The sequence below is a fragment of the Myripristis murdjan genome, chromosome 20 (assembly GCF_902150065.1).
Source record: "Myripristis murdjan chromosome 20, fMyrMur1.1, whole genome shotgun sequence".
In the NCBI taxonomy this organism is placed as follows: domain Eukaryota; kingdom Metazoa; phylum Chordata; class Actinopteri; order Holocentriformes; family Holocentridae; genus Myripristis; species Myripristis murdjan.
This window is the reverse complement of record NC_043999.1, coordinates 9,012,768-9,037,520: the sequence shown is the minus strand read 5'-3', so window position 1 is coordinate 9,037,520 and position 24,753 is coordinate 9,012,768. Positions and strand designations below refer to the sequence as shown.

Below are 24,753 nucleotides of genomic sequence, written 5' to 3'. Positions count from 1 at the left end.
TGGCTGATGTGTTTTTTTATCCGCTAATGACAAACAGGCGCCTATCAACAATAGCAAACATCCTACAGGAGAGAGAGGAGATGCAAAAAACAGACAAATGCGAGACAGTTGGTCATTGTGTCGCACAAGCACGAAATATCACAAATATTACTGATCCCAGATTGTCTGATATCCATATTTCACTGGAATAACATGAACCATTTCCTGCTGACCTGTGGAGTGCTTGGCATATAATTAAGGTGATTTACTGTGAGGCATCCATTGTGATATATGAAAAATTAATCAGCAGCCACTTACGGCCACTTGCTGCCCTGCTTGCCACCACTTGTGGCTTAAATAAACATGGAAAAGGAAGGTAAAGTAGGAGGAAACACCGCAATCAGGGGAGGTGCAGACAAATAATAGCCATAACCCTGCGGGTTTCCAATGAGGGCAAATTCAATTATGTTCTATAGCCTCATAAATAAATAAACACCTCTTTGTCTTTCAATTTTCTCTCTTTTTCTACCTCACGCCCACATGCACAGATGTGTATGTGCTCACAAATACTACACACACACACACACACACACACACACACACACACACACAGCCATGCTCTTTCTGCTTTGCTGACTGATCTGATGGGGAAGGAAATGTTTGCTTACACACAATCAGCTGATGGCCGGCACCGTGTTTCCTGCTCTGATGACCCTCTGTCCACTGCGTTTAGGAGAGGGAAGTGTAATCCCACTGTGTGCTGTAATAAAGGCTGGGCCATATGAATGAGCCATTCATGGTTTTTGGGTGAGCTCGGGGTGCGAGTGAGTGAGTGAGGGAGTGAGTGAGGGACTCGAGGTCGTGGCTGGGGATTCCTCGCCAGCAGAGCCAGAGCCGAGCCGAGGCTGAGCTTTGCCCCAGCACCGGTTTGTTAATGTGGCTGCAGGACGTGTGTGTCAGGTGTGGAGGTGTGGAGGTGGGCTCCTCCAGCTGGACCATGTGGTGACGGATGGATACATGCTGCCACCTAGTGGACAACCTCTGAAACTCTCTGGAATGACGTGATACATTTCCAGAGAGAGAGAGACCAAAATAATAATAATACTAATAGTAATACTACTACTACTACTAATAATAATAATAATAATAATAATAATTATGGTTGTTGTTGTTGTTGTTGTTGTTCTTCTTCTTCTTCTTCTTTTTCTTCTTCTTCTTCTTCTTCTTCTTCTTCTGCTTCTTCTTCTTCTTCTTCTTCTTCTTCTTCTTCTTCTTCTTCTTCTTCTTCTTCTTCATTATCATCATTATTATTGTTGTTGGTGGTGGTGGCTTGGTGTTGTTGTCTGCCTCTGGGATGAGAGTAATGAATGATCAGCAATAATGATTTTGTTTTCTTCAGTTTTTTTTTTTTTAGATTTTTAGATTTTTATATGCATTATTAATACTGACTGTACTTGTAAACTCTCTGCTCTGCTTTTTATTTGAAGGATATTGAATGTTGCATTATTTTCTCAAAATTAATAAACAAACACTTAAAAAACACAACAGCAACAACAATACTAAGAAGTAGAAAAAGAAGAGTGATATAATAATAATAATAATAACAACAAAAACAACAACAATACTAAGAAGAAGAAGAAGAGGAGAAGAAGAAGAAGAAGAAGAAGAAGAAGAAGAAGAAGAAGAACAACAACAACAACAACAACAACAACAACAACAATAATACATTTTTTTTTTTTTTTTTTTTTTTTTTTTTAATGTTTAGTCCACACATTTCTAATTATGCGTCACTTATTTCGCATACATTTACATTAAACAGGTTTGCCCGGTGCGCCCCGCATTCATAATGAAACGCACCCAGCATGGGGGCTGGTCGAAACTCTATCTTAGCCTATCAGAGCAGTCTCGCAGCAGGAAGGCGAAGGGGATTGGCTGAAACCGCGGCCTATCAAGTGTCAATATGTTGCAGAAAGTTCCGCAATCCACTAATTTCAACCTGATTTCAACACACCGCGACGCTCCCAGGGCTGTCAAAGTGTACTGCTCCGTCTCTGAGGCTTCTGGAGACTTTTAGCGTCAGCAGACACCCGCCCTGTGCTGTACCAAGTGAAAATGGAGACGTTAAGGTAAGAAATCCCTACACATGAATGACAACAACAGAACTTTTTAAAGCCAAAACAACATTTTTGCTTGTCTTACGCGAATTCATTCAGACAGGCAGTGCGTCTAGCAGGTTGAGAAATAGCCTCCTGTTCCTCTAAACGTCAGTGTTTTACTTGATTCAAACGAATAAATATCAACAGGTTGGTGAATTAGAATGAGCTCAAATTCTCATTTATCATTATCAAACAAAGCAATGGAACCCATTAGAAGCTGTGTTTTCTTTTCTTATCTTTTCTTTTGTTTTGTTTTTTTGTTTTTTTCCACCCGCGGCTCCACCACACCCTGTCTCTGATTTCTGTTTTTCAATTTGTTAGGAGTTTCTTCCGGAGAGCTTGGTCCTCCGATGCGAGGCTGGACGGCAAAACCGTGCTCATCACCGGTGCCAACACGGGCATCGGCAAGGAGACAGCGCTGGACCTGGCCAAGAGAGGTGCGCACGTCCACACACTGGGGCATTTAAAGCAGCCACATGTTGCCACTGTGTTTTGTAATAGTCACCTATAGCCCCATACCAACATAGTGATCCCATTATGTCATGTGAACCTCCCAGCACTGAGTTTCTCTCTCAGTCACTGTCATGTGTGTGTGTGGATGCTGGGGGAAAAGTGAGGTGATGTTGAGGTAAAACCTACCAGAGAGGAGGAATGCATTTTTTCCTGAACATGAACAGTCAAATTCCTGCATTTTTCACCTGCGATTTGAATAAGCTTGCGCCTCAAGTTGCAAAAGAGTTTGTCTTTAACTTCCCCTGACAAGGCAAACATGAAGATTTTGCAGGTGGTCTTTCCAGTTGCCTTCTTGCTGACGTCCCATATCCCCCCCGGGGGCTGGCTGCTCCATCTCCACTTTGTAACCACATGCCTCCTCAGCAAACGTCCCATTCAGGACGGAAATTTGTTTCACAAGTGTTACATATATCGCAGAGGGGTTTTTTTGTGTGTTGAAGCACAAGCAAACGATTCACTGTCCATGCTGCGGTTTTACTCGATAAACCAGCGTGACCTCAGCGGTTGGAGTTTTTTAAATTGGGGGGTTTGTTCCTAACAAGACCAAAGCCAATGTGCTATCCAGGCCGTCTTGTAATCAGCACACATTTTCTAAGATATTTAAAGGAAGAATTAAGACAAAAACAGCATATTTTGTGTCATTCACTCACCCAGAGTTGTCTTTATCAAATCTAACACTGAAATCCAAATCTAAAATCCACTCCAAACAAGTGCAAAACATACCTTTTGTGAACCTGACTAATCTATAATATTTGGGTCAACCACTCCTTTAATAAACACGATTACCACTTCTCATTGTCAGGGTTCAATGTTTTTTGTTGGAACGCCCTTTAAATGAAATGCTGTGCACACACTGTGGCCTTTTTGTCATTAGGGGGTGCTCTTTACTCATATATATATATGTTTTGTATGTGTATTTCTGTGTGCATGTGTATGTTTCCCACAGATCCTCAAGAAGTCTTAAATTTAGTTTGATGAAACCTCTGTTTGTGATGTTTTGTGTCTCTGTGATTTGCATTTAGGGGCGCGGGTCATCATGGCATGCAGGGATATGGAGAAAGCACAGGTGGCAATGAAGGAAATCATCGAAGGCTCCGGAAGCGAAAATGTCGTTTGCATGAAGCTTGACTTGTCAGACAGCAAGTCAATCAGAGAATTTGCCGAAGCCATCAACAGAGGTACGCAGCAGGAGGGCATGGTGTGGTGATCTGCCTCAGACTGCAGCAAACCGTAAGCAGGATTAGTTCATATCGACTGACTTCTGAATTATTCTTCTCTGCAGATGAAGCCAAACTCAACATCCTCATCAACAACGCTGGAGTGATGGTCTGCCCCTATGGGAAAACAGCAGACGGCTTTGAAATGCAGATCGGTGTCAATCACATGGGTGAGTGACGCCATGTTGTTTCTGTCCTGTGTGAAGCAGGAAGAAATATGAATCTTTGGTTTGACAGAGATTCAGTTTGATTCGCAGGTCAAAAGTTGGCAATTTAATTTAATTGTTATTTTCTTCTTTTAAAAAAAAAAAAAATCTGGAACAATTAATTTGGTTCAAGCTTCTAAAACCATGGTCAGCTGCTTTAATTCAGCACATTCAGCCAAAATGTTATGTCCATTAAGTAGATGTACAACAATGTAAAACTGTTTTTTTTCTTCTGAAAAATGAATTACCCTACAATAGATACGTTTTTTTAGTTCGATTTATTTAAAAAAACAAACAGAAAAAAAAAAAAAACACAACTTTAGCTTGTTTTTTTGTAAAGAATCAAATGATTTGATTCAAAGCCTTTTAATTCATTCAGCACAAAGTCAGTGCCATTTATTATATGCAGTTATTTCTTTTGGCAGATCGATGCAGTTTATTTATCGAAATTTATCATTCACGTGTCGGTGCAATGAATGAATCGTTACATCCTCATCATCTGTAAGTCATTTACCATTTTGATTTACCTGATGAGCTGTTTTGCCAAATTTTCTGGCAGTCAGCCACCAAAATTATTCTGTAGAAGTTTGATTCCATGTCTCATTGCACCATAACAGACTATCTTGTCGATCTCACCTGGGCGTGTTTAATTCACCGGAGGCCTCCTATCCAAGATGATAATAATAAAATCAGTTGTTAACCTTGACAACCTACTTTACGATCAACCGCGAACTGTGGCACACATTTACTAGTATTTTGGCTTATCTGCTTCCTCGTCTGCCAAAATCAGATCCACTGTCACGATCATGTGAAAGATCTGCAGTTCATGACCCCGAGTGAGGGATAGCGGAACTGACCCTAAAAAATACTTTGTAATTCCTTTAAGGACGTGATTTGTTTTTTTTCCCAGTGAAAAAAAAAAGTTTTTATGCTGCATTACCTCTTCATGAAATAGCTGTTTAACTTGTTTACCTCGAAAATAATAACACTTTTAAGGCCATGACTTGCCTGTATAGTGGTAGAAAACATTTACAGTAAGGATCAAGGTAAATAGAGATAGCGTCTCTCTTTGGTATCGATCTCATATTATAGGGAACTGGACCTAAATAAATAAATCTTGCCTTTTATTGCTTTATAAAAATATGAAATATGATATTTTAAATATGAAATATCAAGGAGTTACTCTGTGGCAAACTCGTGAAACATCAAGTAAAGCACTTTTTTTTTTTTTTTTGTCAGATGTTTGCCACTTGAACTCGATGATACAGCTAGAAGAGGCCTTTACCATCTTCTTGATATTCACTATCTCTTTTGTGCAGATTTATAACTGCATATATCTGAAAATATGTTGCACTGACCCATGACCACCCAAAAATCTCCACATTTGGAATGACAAAATACCTCCAAGAAAGAACCTGCTCTTTCACCTCTTTTAATACTCTGCATAAAACCTGACCTCATACCTTGTTGTCTAGGTCATTTCCTATTGACGTACCTGTTGATTGACCTGATCAAAAGATCAACGCCAGCCAGGATTATAAACGTGTCCTCCATGGCTCACGCCTGGGGATCCATAAACCTCGAAGACATCAACAGCGAGAAGAGGTATGACAAGAGGGCGGCCTACGGACAGAGCAAGCTCGCCAACGTTCTCTTCACTCGCTCGCTGGCCAAGAGACTGGAAGGTGTGTATTATCCCCCAGCCCAAGTCCACATCAACCATTTTCTAAAGTCTTCCCTGAAAAGGTTCATCTCAGAAAGTAGTGTCTGATTATTCCCCCAGTCAGGTGTCTACACCAATTTTACACTGTTTGAAATCGCTGGAACAGGTGCAGTTACATGTGTTTCACAGCTGAGACTCATTTTGACCGAGACTGTCATCGGTGCAGATAATCACACAACACTGAACTGTTTGAGCAAGAGTTTTTTTTTTTTTACTCAAATCATGAAACCGCTCGAGGTGGGTTTCAAAGAGCTCTTTGCACGGTACGCATCTGAATGTCAGCTACGGTAGCGGTTTAAAAATAGTTGAAATTGATGTCGGTAAACTGTACATAGCACTCATGCCATTGCTCACACCGGAGACTACCAGAGGATCAAGGCAAGCCAAACATCCAGTGACTCATTTGCAAGATACGGTTTGTGTTTCTTTCTTAAGTTTTGATCTGCCACTTCCTGTGAGAAGGGAAGATGCCCCTCCAGTGATCATAAGTCAAAGTCAAAGTCAAATTTATTTCTATAGCACATTTACAGATGGCTGAGCCACACCAAAGTACTTCACATGAAAGTGCTTAAGTGCAATAAACACAGGAAATACTTAGAGCAAAAGGAACAAGGATTAAAAAACACTGACAGTAATCCAAAAGAAAAGATAAATTAAAAGGTAACTGTGGAATTACCAGGGGACACTATACACTGGCACTTGAAAAACAGCCCCACTTGGTGATTTCAGTGCGGATTATAATTCATGCAATCAAGGTCGGCCATACTTTGTTTCCATAGACTTCCATAAACCTGTACAATAGTAAAACTTGTGCAGCCAACACTGAAGGTGAAGGATTTGTTCCCAGCTATGGCCCCACATGCCTCAAATACAGCACATTCATTTGTGGTGCTGTAAACCTCGAGGATCGACGCAGGCACCGACAATGCCGCTCGTCACTGTGTGTCAACTTGGTATTTATTCCCTTGTGTTTCAGGTACAGGTGTGACAGTGTACTCCCTGCACCCCGGCGTTGTCCAGACGGACTTGTGGCGTCACCTGAGCGGCCCCGAGCAGTTTGTCATGAAGATCGTCAGCCCCTTCACCAAGAGCTCCATCCAGGGAGCCCAGACCACCATCTACTGCGCCGTGGAGCCGACTCTGGAGACAGAGAGCGGCGGATACTACAGGTACTGCTGTGTTCATACATGTAACGTTATGTCACGAATGTTTATGTCACAAATTTCCTACCAACCACATCTGCCGCTATCACGACAGTCCTCGGGACAACAGTGTGTGAACAAGTAATAGTCAAATACAGAGCAGCTAGAAAGAAGAAAGAGATTTTTTTTGTAAAAGATTTTTGTGGTGTGGATTTTGGTCATTTTAGTGATGCTGTATGAAAAGCACATAGTCTGATTATGTGACACAGGAAATTTTATTTTCTGTTTTTTGTCAGCTAGGTAACGAGACAAGAGGCTCATTTAGCAAAGCAACCAGTGTTAATCAATTTTAATCAATCAAGAGGGAACCACATTTTAATTTCATTATCCAACCTGTTGTATAATGACCAATAAATTTCCTTGTATCCTTGTAATGTTAGTGTATGATTAATTGGCAGTGGTGGACAAACTTCTCACAGTCTTTACTTAAGTAAAAATAGCAATAGTGTAATGGAAAAATACTTCATTAAAAGTAAACGTCATGCATTCAAAATGTTACTTAAGTAAAAATATAGAAGTATTACCAGTTTAACATACCTATGAAAAGTCATTGTGAAGAATGGTTCCTTTCAGACTGATAAATTATTGATGCATTAACGTGCAGGGATTATTTAATGTTATAACTGCTCCATATACGGTTGGCTGTAGTTTCCAATCATATTTGTTATTTTTTTATGTAAAAGCTTAGCCTGCAAAGTAACTACAACCATCAGATAAACGCAGTGCAGTAAAAAGTACAGTATTTCCCTCTGAAATGTAGTGCAGTAAAAGTTTAAAGTCTCTTGAAAAGTGACAGTACCACAAAACTTAAAATCCCTGAATCCTCTTAAATTGAACCCCTCGCCCTGGCATAGTTATTGACATGTTGTACCCACTGAATTATATAGGAAGACATTACTACACAAAGAGATGATGCATCCAAATTTCCAGAGTTGTATGTTATTCAGTTAAACATGTTGATGTATTTCTCGTCCTACAGCGACTGTGCGCCCGCCTCCTGCTCAGCGGCTGCTTCAGATGACAACATGGCGCAAAAGCTTTGGGAGCTAAGCTGCCAGATGCTGTCGATATCGTGGGACTGAATACCTCAGAATAAAAAATATAATCATTCCTCTCACATCTCATGATGGCCAAACACAAGTGCTTCTTCACTAACTGAAATAAAGTACTCTTTCTTTTTTTCATTTACACAACCAGTATGTTATAGTGTGATGCATGATGTGGCACACTAATATATATTTCATACGCAGTTTTACAAAGAAAGCCATCTTCAGAGTGTTTTTTACAGGCTACTTAGAATGCGTATACAAGTTGAAAAATGTTTTGAGCATTTTATTGTTACTGTCATTATTAATATCTGGAATAACCAGATATGTTGATGTTTAACTTTGGAGAAAGAGAACCATTTCAAACAGGTCAGTGTACCTTATTTGTTCCATGGCGAGACAAAATGTTGTTTGGATGCCGTCTCTGTATTTTCAGATATTAAACTCTGTTCTGCAACCCATCCCTTTGTTTCCGTCCTCGTTTATGTGTGCATATGTATTTTAACTTGATACATGGATACAGAAAATTCAACCAACCATCAAATGAGGTGTTAATTGTTAAATGATAAAGGGAGGGGTGCTGGTAATGGGCTCATAACAGGATAGAAGTGCTGAGGAGTTTGTAAAGATGAGATTTATTCAGGACATTAGTTAAACTGAGAGCAATACTTGGGGTGCATTTAATAATTATTTAATAAACTGAGGAGTTCTATGGAGAAATTTGATCCTTATAACATTTTAAGCATTTATTCACATGATCTTTGGATCTTTTCTACTTTCATAATGTATTCCCAAAGCTTATATTTTGTTAAGCTGGCATGTACAGACAATTTTTTCAATGCGTATGAAATGCACCACAGCCTCTGTTAGACAGTTTTAATGGACTCGGCTACGTATCAGCACTCATGAGCCTCCACTCAAGGTTTTTCAGATAACATTTGTTAGAAAATATATCAGTGCATTTCTTCCTGCTCTGAAGCAGGAAGCAGCTCTGAGGTCTTGGCCCGGTCAATATGCTTTGACCTACTTTGATGAAATACACACTACAACATTTTTACTAATATACAGTATGCTTGCTTAACAACCATCATCTAACACTTTTCACTCAGTTATGAGTTATTAATTGATGCTACTGAGTGTTTAAGGTGACATTTTCATGTGATTATTTTTAGATTTATTAACCTAATAATTTCAACTTGATTTTCTGGCTTGTTTGGTTGTTTGTTACTCACAGTATAGTGATAAGCCTCAATAGAACCACACCTAAACTCCCCCAGCTGTCTGATAACATATTTATTTACTCATTAAACTTAGTCTAATCATTTGCAGGGTACCATAAAGGTGTGCATTGAAGTCCTTCATCTCCATGGTCACATTTACAGCCAGTCATTAATGTTTAACCGTCCTATTATGTTTGGGGTCAATTTGACCCCAGCCAATGTTTAACGTCTCTAAATAAATGATTAACATCATTTTTTTTTTTTTTATTCATATTTAATGAGTGTTCCTAATGTAATGGGCACTACCAGGTAAACATGAAATTGACATGATGATATGTTTTCAATGTCCTGTACACACTTTGTAACGCATTGGTTAGAAATAACAAAAACCTGTACTTAGAAATAATATAAAGCCATTAAAACACCAAAAATTAGTATTTCTTTCCAATTTTAGATCAGTCAGTGAGATTTTATGGTGATTTGAATATTTTTCCATTGTCGCATAATAGGAATACTGGATGTATAAGTGGGGTTGGGGGGGAGTTATGTTTTATTCAAAGGGCTTTTTAGGTAATCAACAAAGAAACATAAAGTACTTGACACATAAACTTTGAATTTTAGTTGTAATAATTTTGTGAAAGTTTAAACTGCACGGGTCAAATTGACCCCAAACATAAAGGATGTTCAAAAATGTGAACATAACAGGAGGGTTAATAAAGAAAAGTAACTCTACTATAAGAATCAAGTGTAAGACACGCAGTGATGCCATTACCAGGCATATGAGCAAATGGTATGGTGAAGGACGGATGTGTGCATGACACCACTAGTGCAGTGCCTTGAAGATTGACAGAATCTCAGCCAAATTCATTTTAGCTTGATGTAATATTGTCTTCAGGGAAAAGTGATGCTGACTTGAAGGTACAAATATTTTTAATTTCTCTTTCCAGCTGCTGTTAGTAATGTGAAATCAGTATGGAGGACGCTGAGGATGGCATCGCTGTTGTGGGGATAGGATGCAATTTTCCAGGGGGTAAGCATTTTGAAATCTGACTTTTTTTTTTCTCTTTCTCTGCATTTTTGAGATTAAGAAGAATTTACAGATCTCTCTGTCATACGCTTATATCCACAATACCAGATACAACGCACAAAAGATGTACCTTCATACAAAGGTATACAAACAGGCAAAATAAAGCATTCTGAGACTACACAATGTGCACCTTGGATTTCATCACTTTCAGTTAAATTTTGAAAATCGTTTTTTGTTAAGCATGTTTTCTTTACTTGCGCTTACTGAGAGTTGCTACCTCATGTCATTTAATTTTCAACTCAATTCTTAAGCAAAAAAAGTGCTTAAACAAGGGGTGGACCTTTTTGCACCAGTACTATGTACTTCACTGTTCAAAACAATAATTATATTTGCAATATCATAATGGATCTGATGAATTGTGTATCTTTTCTAACAGGAGAAGGTCTTGATAATTTTTGGGATGTTCTGGTGAATGGGAGGAACTGTTCTGTGCCAATTCCCAAGGAAAGGTTTGACCTGGCCAGCTGGTATGATCCCGATGACAATAAAGCGGGTAAATCCCGCACAGCCAAGGCTGCTGTCATTGAAGGGTACAGTCATGAAGTCCACATCTATTTTTAAAGAAAAAATAATGGCAAATATTTCCTGTGACCTATGTTTCACTAATGACTATCATAAATATTTGTGTTAATATGTAAACACAGGATGAATTAATAACTATGAGTAATGCTGATGAGTGTAATGAGGGAGACAATGAAAATGAGAAGAATTGAAAGCAAAACAAAAAACCCCAAAACAGCTTGACAGTGATCTACAGTGTCAGTCAAAATGACAATAATGTCACCATCAGATTACGTCATCTTTATTTTTACTTTCTGATTTTTTTCCTCCCCAGATTCAATGAGTTCGACCACAAGTTCTTTGGCATCAGTGACAGCGAAGTGGAACAAATGGACCCTCAAAAAAAGCAACTTCTTCAGTGTGTGTACCGGGCTTTAGAGAATGCTGGAATCCCTATGGAGAAGGCCAGTGGGACAAGGACAGGAGTGTTCTTTGGTAAGATCATAAAAACGTGTCATGAATTATTGCATATCCTTCATTTAAGATAAGATAAGATAAGATATTCCTTTATTAGTCCCACGGTGGGGAAATTTGGTGTGATATTAACAATGCTGCTTCTGCGCTGACTCAAAATGCAACTTTGCATTGTTTTTGAGTATTTTCTCTGATGTAAAATCTTCCAATTTCAGTATGTGCAGCAAGTACTAAATGGTGTGTATTTTGTGCATGGTTATTGTTACAGGCCTGATGAACAGAGATTATGAGCAATCTGCTGCACATGTGCACCCAAATGTTATCAACCACTGGACTGGCACAGGACTAGCCATGAGTATAGCAGCAAACCGAGTCTCCTACATCTTCAACTTCACTGGTCCCTCAATGTCTATAGACTGTGCCTGCTCATCATCACTTGTGGCTCTTCATCTTGCTTGCCAAGCCATTAAACAGGGTCTGTATGTGCAGTACGTCTGACTAAAAGCAGCAACATACAGGGCAACGCTGATGGAAAGCTGTACCTGTGGAGGTTTTAAGGTTCTGAAAATCTATGCTTTATCTTATCAGGAGACTGTGAGATGGCGCTCTGTGGAGGTGTCAGCTGTATCATAGAGCCAAGAGTGTTTGTTGCTCTCAGCAAGGCGAAGATGATTTCACCTGAAGGAACCAGCAAGCCTTTCTCCAGCAGAGCAGACGGCTATGGCAGAGGAGAGGGCTGCGGGGTAGTTCTGCTGAAACCACTGAAAAAGGTCAGAATGAAAGAACAAAACAGTAATTGCATAATGGGATTTTTCATATCAACATTATTTTTTCTTGAGATCCATAATTATTTGTCAGAAAGAAAGACCACAAGTGTTTTTTTTGTTTTTTTTTTGTTGTTGTTTGTTTGTTTGTTTGTTTTTATATAACATAACATAGAATCAGATATTGGACCCAAATTCATGTCACTGATACCAAGATTCATACAAACACAAACAAACACTTACTCAAGGAAGAAGAGTGAGGTGCAGTATTCACTAATATTCACAATAAACTATTTTTTAGATCATGATATCATGATTAGAGTGTCTTTTTGTACAGAGCAAATGTCGCTCCTCACTAAATGTTGCAGCTGGACTCAAGTTGTTTGAGCACAGCTTAGTGTATCCCATTAATTTCTCATGGTTAGCCAAAATCTGTTTTTTACAGTAGTACTGGACAACCCAGAGGTTAACCCAGTTATCTGATATGTAATTAGTGGCACTAAATTATGTACCCGTTATAACTGTTAAAATCATATAATAATGCATAATTTTGACTATGTGTTCATGAGTATACCATCATACCAGATTAATTACTACATCTCTTTATCTGCCAAACAGGCTATACACGACCGTGACCATGTATGGGGAATTGTCAGCAAAACTGCAGTCAACCAAGATGGTCACACAGTCTCTCCAATCACCAAGCCCTCCATGGTTCAACAAGAGGAGCTCCTGCGCAGCATCTACTCGAAGTCTGATCTTTCAAATGTCCAGTACATAGAGGCGCATGGGACTGGAACCCCAGTTGGAGACCCAACAGAGGCAGCAAGCATCTCCAACGTCATTGCTAAAGCCAGACCTCCAGGTTCAGAGACACTCCGTATTGGGTCTGTGAAAAGCAACATTGGACACACAGAATCTGCAGCTGGAGTGGCAGGGCTCATTAAGGTACTCTTAATGATGAAGCACGAAACCATTGTCCCCTCTGTTTTCTATTCTGATGACAGCGCCAGTGTAGATGCCAAAACCCTAAATATAAAAGTCCCGACCAAACCAGAGAAGTGGCAAGCCTCTACTGACAGAATAGCTGGAGTGAACAACTTTGGCTTTGGGGGAACAAATGCACATGCCATTGTCAAACAGCATAAACAGCCTTACCTTCTGCAAAAGAGTAAAAGGAAAGATAGGAAGTGTTTTGTCTTGTCTGCAAATTCACCAAAATCTCTCACTTTGATGATGGAAGATACCATTAAACAGCTAGACGTAAACAGCAAAGTTGATGTAGATGCTCTGGTGTACACATCAGCTTGCAGGAGGAGTCATCTAAAACACAAATACAGAAAGGCCATCATGATTTCATCTGCAATTGATCTTAAAGAACAGTTGAAATCTGCCCTGAGTAAGAAACTTGTCCCCTCCCACTCAGACCCAAGATTAGTGTTTTTCTTCTGTGGGAATGGTGTCACGTACCATGGTATGTGTAAACAGCTATTAAAACACGAGGCTGTATTCAGAGATAAGATCAAAGAGATTGGAGAACTTTTCCAAAGGTTGAGCAAACTGAACATCTTGGACACACTGGAGAGTGAGACTGAAAGTAGTGACTTTACAAAACCAGATGTTGTCCAGCCCCTCCTCTTTGCCATTCAGGTTGGTATTGCCACGCTCCTCAAGCACTGGGGCGTCAAGCCAGGTGCGATACTTGGGCACTCTGTTGGAGAGGTTGCAGCCGCCCATTGCTCTGGTCTTTTGTCTCTTGAGGATGCAGTAAAAGTAATCTACAACCGCAGTACTCTTCAGAGCAAGGTCACAGGAGGGAAGATGCTTGTGATCAGCAACATGGCTGTGTCAGAGGTTGTTGATCTTCTCCCTCGTTACTCTGATATGGTTTGTATTGCTGCTTTCAACAGCCCCCAGTCCTGCACCCTCTCAGGAGATGTTGATGCAATAAAAAGTCTGCATGAAAAGCTCAGCACTTCAACCAAGGGACAGAATCTGTTCCTTCGCATACTGGATGTCCCTGCTGCTTACCACAGCCACATGATGGACCCAATTATGTCTGAAACACGGGAGAATATTGGCTTCTTGCAGAGGAATGTCCTTGAGGCTGAGTTGTTTTCTACAGTGACAGGCAAGGAGGTAGAACAGCCTGATTTTTGCACAGGAGACTACTGGGCCAGAAACATTCGTGAACCGGTATCTTTTGAGCAGGCAGTGAGGTCAGCAGCTAAAGGGAAGAAAAATGTTGTTTTTGTGGAGATAGGACCAAGAAGGGCCCTCCAAAGGAACATCATGGAAACTCTGGGAAATGACATACCTGTTCTTGCCTCAGTGCACCCAGAGAAAGATCACGAAACAGCATTGGCCATTGTGTCTAAGCTGTTTGAGCTAGGGGTTCAGGTGGATTGGAACTGCTTCTACAAAGGATTTGAGACAATGTCCTTGCCCGTCCCAAGATACCAGTTTGATTGCTCTGAGAGAAATGTTATCATTGGGGCAGCACAGAAAAGCACAGCAGGTAATCATCCTGTGCTCTGTCAGACTGACAGTGAAACCAACGTTTTCAGCTGTGATTTGTTGTCTGATTGTTCATCATATCTTACACAGCATAAACACAATGGTACACCAATTATCCCTGGAGCCTTCTATGCTGAGTTGGGTTTAGCCGCATTCATGGCTCGTGCCAAACCAAAGGTACCTCTCAGTTCACTTCAGCTCAGTCCATTTGTCCATTTGTTTTGACCCAGAACGCCCCTGAAATGAAAGTAAAACTAGAGCAAGCAGGGAATGAGACTACTTTCAAAGTGTTTTCCCCATCAGCAGTCTATGCATCAGGCACAGTCGTTTCCAAGAGGGAGAGACTAATAGAGGAACAAAGTATTTCGTTAAGCTCCATCTACAAAAGATGCCAATCTGTAGTGAGCTCTGAGGAGTTCTATGAATTTCTGTCTCAAGGTGGCTTTCAGTATGGGACTGTTTTCACAAATAAGGGGGATGTACACTATGGGGAAGAACTAATGGAGGCTTTTTCAGCTGTCAGTGTTCCAGAAGAATTACTTGAGCTTAAGAATGTGCTAATCAAGTACCTTGGTAATGGTTTGCATGTTGTTGAGGAATGCTTCTACCATAATGAAACAATCACACCCACTCCTCCTCCTAAGGCATTGGTCTTCTCTGACCAGTTGGGGATCTCAAAAGCCATGCAACAATACCTGGACTCAGGATCTAGATACATTCCTATAACACAAGCAAAAGATATCTTGAGCCACGGATTCCCAAGTCTCTTGACAAAAAAACTTTGAGGAGGTCTTGTTTATTTGGGGTCAAGAAGACCTCACTTTACTGGCAGCTGATACTGTGTTGCAAAATTTGGTGAACTGCTGTCAGATTTTCCACCAAATAGTTGTCACAGGGTTTTTTTTTTCTCTGGTACCAAGCGCACAGACAAGAGACAAGTCCAATGAAAAAAACAGTTTATTTTCACAGTTCAATCAGATAAAAGTTTGGGGGTGCATAAAAAAGTCTTTAGTCCATTAGCTCCAGGCCAGGGATGGAGGTAGAAGGAAGAAGCGGGGGGCCGCTGGTGTGGCGAGCCTCAGGTGGCGTGGCTACGGCCCCGGTCGGTGCTTTCTCCAGAGGCAGCGAGCCGTCCGACTCTGCGCCGGGTGCGCAGCGGTCGAGCCTCAGGCAGGAGGAAAGGAGAGGGGAGAAGCACAGATAAAGCCGCACCGGCTCACAGCAGAGGCACATTAAACAAGTCCAGAGGGTTAATCACTCGCCTCTATCAGTCGTGGCGACTCACTCCGTCCCGCAACTCCGCCGTGGCGTCCTCTACCCGCGTCTGTAGCTCTCCCCGGGCCAGCCTGCCTCGCACCTGTGTCCCAACTGCCTTTAATTGTCCATCCAACAATCATGGCTTGATTGGGTGAGTGGTAGCGGGTGCTCTGCTGTCAAATAGGGGAGGTCCTCCACACACATATGTGGAAGCAAAATACACATTTCGGGTGGCTCAGACTTCCTGATTGATTCAGGACGTCTGATTGATTCAGCTAATTGACGGGCCCAGACGACAGGATGGGCCCAGCATTCAATCCTTTAGGCATGCACATGAACACTTACCATGTCTTTGTTCCCATTTGGAACCGCACCTTGCCTGATCACTGCCTTACAGTACCTTGATCACTGTCGTACAATACCTTCCCTCACCTTTTGTTCTCTACCTATTTACATACTGTCTGTACTCACTGTATAAAGGTCTCCCCCTGACATTGCTCTTGGTCAGCTCACCGTACCAGATACCCTCTGTGTCGGTCAGTTCACCAGTGTGCCGGTACACTTTAATAAACTCACACCATTACAGCAAACTCCTAGATTGGACTACTGTGATTTTCTTCAACACATACACACAAGGGAGACTTATAAAGAAAACACTCAACTCACTGCAAATAAAGAGAAAAATATAAAGCAGACTGAAAACAAGGTCTCTCCTGGTCACTCTGTGACACTCCCCCCAACTTGACGCATTGTCGTCCCGACAATAGCTTCTACTCACAGTACCGGGCAGGCTTCTCTCCCAAGTTTGTCCATGTGGACCTGCGAGGCAGGCTCTCTCTTGGCTGCTGGTCTAGCCCAGCGAGTTCTGCAGCTTCAGGTCCATTTTCTTCTGTGTCCGGCCGTTGTGGTAACTCTGCTGGTTGCCCCTCTGCAACCTCCTCCTGTACTGGGACCCACTGAGGCCTAAAGGGAAGCATCAGAGGATATCCACTCACCGTTGGGGTGCCCTGCTGTTGTTCTGCTTCTTGAGGGGGCTCTACGAGGGGGTGCAAGCAAGGTCTCAGATTATTGCGATGGATTGTCCGCTCTGGGCCCTCATGGCCTTCTGGTCGAACTCTATACACCGGGCTATCAGGGGAGAGTGCTGAGACAACAACAAAAGGCTCCCGTACCCAACTTCCCTTAAGCTCTCCTGCGGAAGTTTCTGATGAGCACCCTCTCACCTGGCAGAAGTGGTGAGGCCCTCTGTCTCCGATTGTAGCGTTGCTGGTCCCTCATTTGTCTCTGTTGGGCACCTTTTGCAACAATTTCATAAGCTCTGAGTAGAGTTCTATGATGTGCTTGCACCCACCCTCCTGGTGTAGCCCTTCCAGTGGCTGGGCAGGCTCCCATCAACATATCCACTGGAAGGCGGGCATGCCTGGGACCCAAGGCAGCGCTGCATCAGCCTCTGGAAGGTTGCAGGGGCATTGCAGAGTCCAAATGGCATTCTCTCAAACTCATACAACCCCAGAGGAGTTGTAAAAGCTGTCTTTTCCCGATCTGCAAGGTCCATCTTCACCTGCCAGTAGCCACTTGCGAGGTCAAGGGTGGAATACCACTCTGCTTGGCTCAGGGTGGTGAGGGCCTCTTCAATTCGGGGAAGTGGGTAGGCGTCCTTATGGGTGAGGGCATTGAGGCGACGGTAGTCTACACAAAATCTCCAGGCCCCTGACTTCTTTTTTACCAAGACAACTGGGGCTGCCCATGGGCTGCTGCTCTCTCGGATAACCGATTTTTCTAGCATGCTCTGTAACAGAGATCTGAGTTCTTGGTAAAGACTAGGAGGAACAGGTCGATACCTCTCCCAGGAAGGGGGTGCATTACTAGTGGGAATCTGATGCAATACAGCACTAGTCTCCCCCAAATCCTCCTCATCCTGGGCAAACACACACTTCCACTTAGTTAACAGTTGATTCACCTGATCCTGCTGGGTCTGGGGAAGGTGAGGGCACTGGGGGAGGCCTCCTGCCGTGTCATCTTCCACCAGTTCCTGAACAGCCCTCACTGCCACCTCCACTTCCCCATCTGTCAGCTCCAGCATTTCCAGGAACCTGGGTCCACAATACCATCTCCGTCTCTGGGGGCACCATAACTGGCTGTTGCTTGGTCAACCGGGCTGTGATGGGCTGGTCCTCTGTAGGGCCCACCACCATTACCCTCTGGCAGCAGGCAAATGCTCTGGGACCCAGTGTCCAGGAGACAGGGGATGGTTTTTCCTCCAGCTGTAACCTCCACTGCTGGGCACTTGCCGATGAAAGAGGGCTTAGATGGCGTCTCCTCCCTTTGTTCTCCGTCCACTCGCCCTACAGTGGCCGGACCTGGGAGTTTAAAGGCTGCTGGGCCTGCTCCCGCTGTGGGCAATCCCGGCGGATATGCCCTGGTTGTCCACACTGCAAGCAAATGGGGCGCCCCTGCTCATCCCAGCGAGGGTGTGCAAATGGCCGTCGGGGGCGACCAGAAGGCTCTCTACTGCATTTAAGCTCCTCCTTCAAGCTATTTTTCAGTTCAGTAACCAATTTCACAACCTCTGCTCTAGTCTGATCCTTCCACTTAACAAGGTCATCAACAGAGGGCACTGTGGTTACCTGATGGGACTGGCTCTCATAGTCATCACCCCAACCCTCCTTCTCCAACTCCTTAGCCTCCTGAAACAGCTCAGAACAAGACATGTTAGGGCTTCTGCGTACCTGCCTTTGAAGTTCTTTTTTTAATGGTCCAGGCTGTAGGCTAGCAATCATTTGATCCCTTAGAGTGGTGTCCTGGCGGGCTGTTCCATCTGGCTCCACTGCCCTCCATTGCTGGAAGGCCTCCCGGATCCGAAGGCTAAAATCACTGAGCGACTCCCCACTGCCCTGCCTAATGTTAAAAAATTTCACATGCAGGTCAGCAGCAGATGAAGTTCCCCCATACAATCCATTTAAAAAGTTAAAAATTTTATCAGCTGTGTCTCTATCTAGTCCACTAAGCAGCTGAATTTCCCGTTTGGCATCCCCTTCAACAGCACTAAAGATAAAATCAATTTTCTGCTGTTCTGTGAGGTTCTGAGCCCTGAGAAGGGCTTTCATCTGGCTGGCCCAGTCCCCATATTTACTTCCATTCTTTTTACCATCAAATTTTGGAGCCCATGATACCCCCATGAACCATGGCCACATTGCATTAAAAACTGCCTGTCCAGGTGCAGCTACCTGGTTTTCTACGCTCATGACTGTGGACTTGTACACCAGAGATCCTGCCGAACAACGCCAAGAAAAAATGTCACTGGGTTTTTTTTTCTCTGGTACCAAGCGCACAGACAAGAGACAAGTCCAATGAAAAAAACAGTTTATTTTCACAGTTCAATCAGATAAAAGTTTGGGGGTGCATAAAAAAGTCTTTAGTCCATTAGCTCCAGGCCAGGGATGGAGGTAGAAGGAAGAAGCGGGGGGCCGCTGGTGTGGCGAGCCTCAGGTGACGTGGCTACGGCCCCGGTCGGTGCTTTCTCCAGAGGCAGCGAGCCGTCCGACTCTGCGCCAGGTGCACAGCGGTCGAGCCTCAGGCAGGAGGAAAGGAGAGGGGAGAAGCACAGATAAAGCCGCACCGGCTCACAGCGGAGGCACATTAAACAAGTCCAGAGGGTTAATCACTCGCCTCTATCAGTCGTGGCGACTCACTCCGTCCCGCAACTCCGCCGTGGCGTCCTCTACCCGCGTCTGTAGCTCTCCCTGGGCCAGCCTGCCTCGCACCTGTGTCCCGACTGCCTTTAATTGTCCATCCAACAATCATGGCTTGATTAGGTGAGTGGTAGCGGGTGCGCTGCTGTCAAATAGGGGAGGTCCTCCACACATATACACACAAGGGAGACTTATAAAGAAAACACTCAACTCACTGCAAATAAAGAGAAAAATATAAAGCAGACTGAAAACAAGGTCTCTCCTGATCACTCTGTGACATAGTCCTTGAACTGAAGATGATTGGTTTTCCAAACTCCATCAGAGCAATAACCCACTGCTCCTCTGAAATCACAGTAGAACATGTAAGTCCAGGTTTTGTTCTCTTAGGCATGACAAGATCATTTGCTGCAGAGATACCAGATCTCTCATTCCAGCTGATTGACATGAGTTCAGTCTCTGCTAAGGACATTGCAGCTTTGTCTCAGGTCTTAAAATCATATCCTTGCCAGAAGTACCCAGAATTGGTGGTGAAAGACGGATTGATTTTGAAACCTTCCATTACCCCTAACCCGGTTCAAATCACTGACAGTTCAGAAGGCAGTCTCAGCTCTACGTTGTCTGAGCCCTACATCCTCCAGACACCTCATGCACACACTGTGACTAACCTGTTAGCCATTCATTCTTATGAGGAAGACCAGCCAGTCAGCAACACATCAGTTGAAATTAAGCTCAGTAAGATATGTGTTCATTCATCTGATTATTTCCCTGTCAGTGCTTCACATTTGAAATTTGGCCAGACACTCTACTGGAACAAATACTCATCTCAGAAACACAAGCTACTTGCTCTTGATTTCAGTGGCACTGTTACAGCAGTCGGAAGGGATGTTAGCAAACTGAGAGTTCGTGACCGTGTTGCTTCATGTTACCCTGTTGTGACACGGATTTTATAGGGCCCTACATTGATTCCGACAGCAAAAATCTAACCTTTCTGTGCAAATCATGTCCACCTGCGCTGAAAAACACTTTCAGCGCAGGTGGACATATCAACTTCAAATTTGAAAAGGCATTTGGAGTTGAAGCATCCATCCAGTGTGAGAAAATATCTACAAGTCCTTGACAATCCCAAAAAGTCATCAGGAATGGGCAAGAACACACCCTGCCAGCCCCAAACGACCCAAGTCACACTGCCTGCAGCCTTCAGGGGTATTACTGGATTTCCCAGCAACAGGTAGACAAATTAATAATGGACTACATTGTTTGAGATTTACAGATTTCTACAATTCCACTAGGACAATATATAATTGTAAACAGCGAACAGTTTTAGGTGGTGATGGATATCATAGTTTTCTTTGAAAAACAAGGTCAGTCTTTCATTCTCACTTTGAAATGAAATGAACTGAACTTTGAACTAGTTCAAAATTGAAATGGTGAACTATGAACGTGAACTATTAATTTTTATACTGTGTGAACTGAACTTTGAACTAGTTCATGAGAACTATGAACTTGCACAACACTGTCACATACAGACCATAAACGTGACAACTGTTTTGCAAAAGGGATCCCTGATTGCACAGAGGCCATACATTCATGACTGGCTCAAGTCCTTGGACTTGAACAGGAATTTTGCTCTTGAGAGTTTTACCTTTCAGAATGTGGAATCTGAAAACAACAACACCGTTGCTTTAAGCAGATCAGATTCATACTTCAGCTCAAAGAAACTGCCAGTTGTGGCGCTGGAAAGAGATGTTGAGGGCAAATTATCTGACATTCCACTGATGCCAAGAAAAAAACAGCTTTTTCAAAAGAGAGCTGTGTACATTGTGACAGGTGGTCTTTCTGGGCTGGGCTTTGAAACAGTAAAGTTCATTTCTCAAAGAGGAGGGGGGTATGTTGTCATACTCTCCAGAAGCAGACCTACACCAGATGTGCAAAAAAAGATAGACAATGTGGTTAAACAGTGTGGGACATGCATCACTAGCATGGAGTGTGATGTCTCTGTGTCTGAGCTTGTGTGCCAGACCATCAGTGCCATTGGCTAGAAATTCCCTGGTTGTCCTATCAGAGGAGTGTTTCACAGTGCAGTCGTCTTGAATGACGGGCTGATTGAGACCCTTGACAAATCTTTCTTTGAGAAAGTTCTCAAACCTAAGGTGAACGGTGCTCTGAATCTGCATCATTCAACACAGCACTGTCAGTTAGACTACTTTGTGTGCTACTCTTCCATCTCTGCTTTTCTGGGAAATGCATCACAGACAAACTATGCTGCGGCCAACACATTCCTTGACACATTCTGTCAGTATCGACGCAAACTTGGGCTCCCTGGACAGTCTATCAATTGGGGAGCTCTGAACCTCGGCCTCCTCTTGGAAAATAAACATCTCCAAAGGTTTCTGGAGGCAAAAGGGATGATGGTGTTGAATGTGGCCGAAATTCATAAAAGTTTGGAACAGTGCCTTTTGATCAACAGACCACAACAGGCTGTGTGCAGGTTTCATTTCAAAAACATCAGATACAACATCATCTCTCAAAATGCTGCCTTGACCATACGTCTGTCCCCATTAGTAGAGGAGTTTTTCCAAAAATCAAATGAGATGAATTCACAAATCAAAGAAACAGAGTCAGTCGCACCAAAAGACTGTCAAATCTCTACTCAGCAAGACCATTGGTACTGACAAGAGTGAGCTTCATGACGAATTGCCTCTTTCATCCTTAGGCATTGACTCAATGCAGGCCATGACTCTGCAGAATCTCATCTTTCAAGAGAGAGGTGTGATTGTGCTTTTGGTGAAATTGTTGGATCCCAATGCCACGCTATCAACACTGATAGCAATGCTAAGTGAGGAAGCTACGAGCGTAATCTCCAGGCAGTCCATTCTAATTGAAGACATTGCTGTTTCAACAAGATTGTAAAACTGTTAAACACAGTTACACATATGTAATTTCCAGTTTAACCACCATAATATTCCAGCTCTGGACTAATTGAGATTTTTTTTTTCAAGTGAGTTCAATAACAGGCTTGAAGAGGCTGTTACACTTTCAAAATAGATGTCTTGAAAATAACACATCATGTGTTAATTTTTAACACACCTGTGTGTCTAGTTAAGTACAACACATTTCATGTTGTTTTCAACACAATCAGTGTGTTAACACATTTAACACATGTTGTGTGTTAAATAATTCAACACAAAGTTGTATTAAAATTAACAGAGATGTGTTGTTTTTTTGTTTGTTTTTTTTTTCTAAAATCCTTAAATGGAATTTGTACGCTTAAAATCCACTAAAACGCTCACAAAATAAACATTTGCATTAGATTCAAGGAACATTTATTAAAATAATTCATAGCAGTCAGCAATTTTGGAAATAATTGCAACTCCTCTCATTCTCAGTGGCAATCGGTGAATGATTACATATAATACCATGAATATACAATTATAAAATATTCACACAAAAATTGTATGCGAACTACAGTCAAAAGCAAGATCATTTGAATTTTCTACAAAGATAACCAAACCAACCAAAAAATATGCCCAAACTGAATTCTTTTTTAATCTCTTAAAATTGGGGTTGAACAAAACAATTCAGGGCAAACAGTCATAGAAATGCAATAGAAATCATGGGTCTGAGCCTTGGGCTGGCTGGGGCTGGGGTTGGGCCTGCAGCTGGGGTTGGGCCTGCGGCTGGGCCTGCGGCTGGGGCTGGGCCTGCAGCTGGGGCTGAGGCTGCGGTTGAGGCTGGGCCTGGGGCTGCGGTTGAGGCTGGGCCTGGGGTTGGGCCTGCGGCTGGTGCTGTGGCTGTAGCTGGTGCTGGTGGAGCCCGGAGATACTGGTCCCTGGAGAGGTGCCTGGAGCTGGGGCTGGGCCTGGGGCTGCAGCTGAGGCTGGGGCTGGGTTTGGGCCTGTGGCTGGTGCTGGTGGAGCCCGGAGGTTCTGGTCCCCGGAGAGATGCCTGGGGCTGGGGCTGGGCCTGGGGCTGCAGCTGAGGCTGGGGCTGGGGTTGGGCCTGCGGCTGGTGCTGGTGGAGCCCGGGGGTCCTGGTCTCTGGAGAGGTGCCTGTAGCTGGGGCTGGGGCTGGGGCCAGGACTTGCTCATTCAAAAAAGGATACGGTTTGACTTAAATAATGCGTTAAAATGCCTCAAAAACACAACAAAGCATGTTTTAAATCCCCAGCGGTCAGAGTTAACGCCGGCCCGGGAAGATAATGAACACTAATTAAAACCGAAACTACCCAGAGGAAAAGCAGTAAAAGTACAGTTAAAAACACACCGACAATGAATCAGCACTTTGTGTTTTTCAGACGCCTGTGTTCATATTGTGTTTAAAGAAGTGTTTAGATATGATGATTGTTTCTCTCTCTTTTTGATATTGAATTTTTTTAAACAAGCATTTTACAGTGTTTTAACCATAAAGCACGTCACCTTGCCTATTATCATGCAACCAGTTTTCAATGGATGTTTTGCACTAGAATATGACTCATTCTGTTTATTAACCTGTTTAATAATCAATCTGATGGTAAATGATTTTGAGTAAACTGTTATGGCTGATGTGTTTTTTTTTTTTTTTTTATCCGCTAATGACAAACAGGCGCCTATCAACAATAGCAAACATCCTACAGGAGAGAGAGGAGATGCAAAAAACAGACAAACACGAGACAGTTGGGCATTGTGTCACACAATCACGAAATATCAGAAATATTTCTGATCCCAGCTTGGATTGTCTGATATCCATATTTCACTGGAATAACATGAACCATTTCCTGCTGACCTGTGGAGTGCTTGGCATATAATTAAGGTGATTTACTGTGAGGCATCCATTGTAATATATGAAAAATTAATCAGCAGCCACTTACGGCAACTTGCTGCCCTGCTTGCCACCACTTGTGGCTTAAATAAACATGGAAAAGGAAGCTAAAGTAGGAGGAAACACCGCAATCAGGGGAGGTACAGACAAGTAATAGCCTTAACCCTGCGGGTTTCCAATGAGGGCAAATTCAATTATGTTCTATAGCCTTATAAATAAATAAACACCTCTTTGTCTTTCAATTTTCTCTCTTTTTCTACCTCACACCTGTTACAATTGGCCGTATAGTTCAATGTTTCTTGCATTATCCAATGTATTACATAGTTCAGGACAGCTTGGCTGCTAAGCAGAGGATAGACAAAGCAAAAGCCAGATGTACTTTCTCTATCTTGTTATTTAGGT

At 42.7% G+C, this 24,753-nt stretch overlaps 2 protein-coding genes across 2 annotated transcripts; both read left to right on the top strand.

The window, feature by feature from the left end:
• Positions 1 to 1,969: 1,969 nt before the first annotated feature.
• On the top strand, positions 1,970 to 8,503 carry LOC115378796 (retinol dehydrogenase 12-like). The gene is made up of 7 exons (XM_030079306.1): positions 1,970 to 2,105; positions 2,457 to 2,572; positions 3,671 to 3,826; positions 3,931 to 4,035; positions 5,547 to 5,756; positions 6,771 to 6,963; positions 7,976 to 8,503. Exons 1-7 carry the CDS (start codon positions 2,092 to 2,094, stop codon positions 8,076 to 8,078), a joined length of 897 nt encoding a protein of 298 aa, XP_029935166.1. The 5' UTR covers positions 1,970 to 2,091; the 3' UTR covers positions 8,079 to 8,503.
• A 1,731-nt stretch (positions 8,504 to 10,234) lies between these two features.
• Positions 10,235 to 22,574, top strand: LOC115379218 (highly reducing polyketide synthase PKS6-like). The gene is given in 11 exon segments (XM_030079939.1): positions 10,235 to 10,292; positions 10,726 to 10,879; positions 11,185 to 11,345; positions 11,593 to 11,799; positions 11,913 to 12,094; positions 12,707 to 14,822; positions 14,825 to 15,178; positions 17,937 to 18,128; positions 18,214 to 18,365; positions 21,048 to 22,175; positions 22,213 to 22,574. Coding segments are annotated over 11 exon segments (4,956 nt in total). The 3' UTR covers positions 22,465 to 22,574.
• The last annotated feature ends 2,179 nt before the right edge of the window (positions 22,575 to 24,753 follow it).

Coding starts and splice junctions, on each gene's coding strand:
- LOC115378796 (XM_030079306.1), top strand. Junction 4,036..5,546: donor GATCGGTGTCAATCACATGG/GTGAGTGACGCC, acceptor CTTGTTGTCTAG/GTCATTTCCTATTGACGTAC. Junction 5,757..6,770: donor GCTGGCCAAGAGACTGGAAG/GTGTGTATTATC, acceptor CTTGTGTTTCAG/GTACAGGTGTGACAGTGTAC.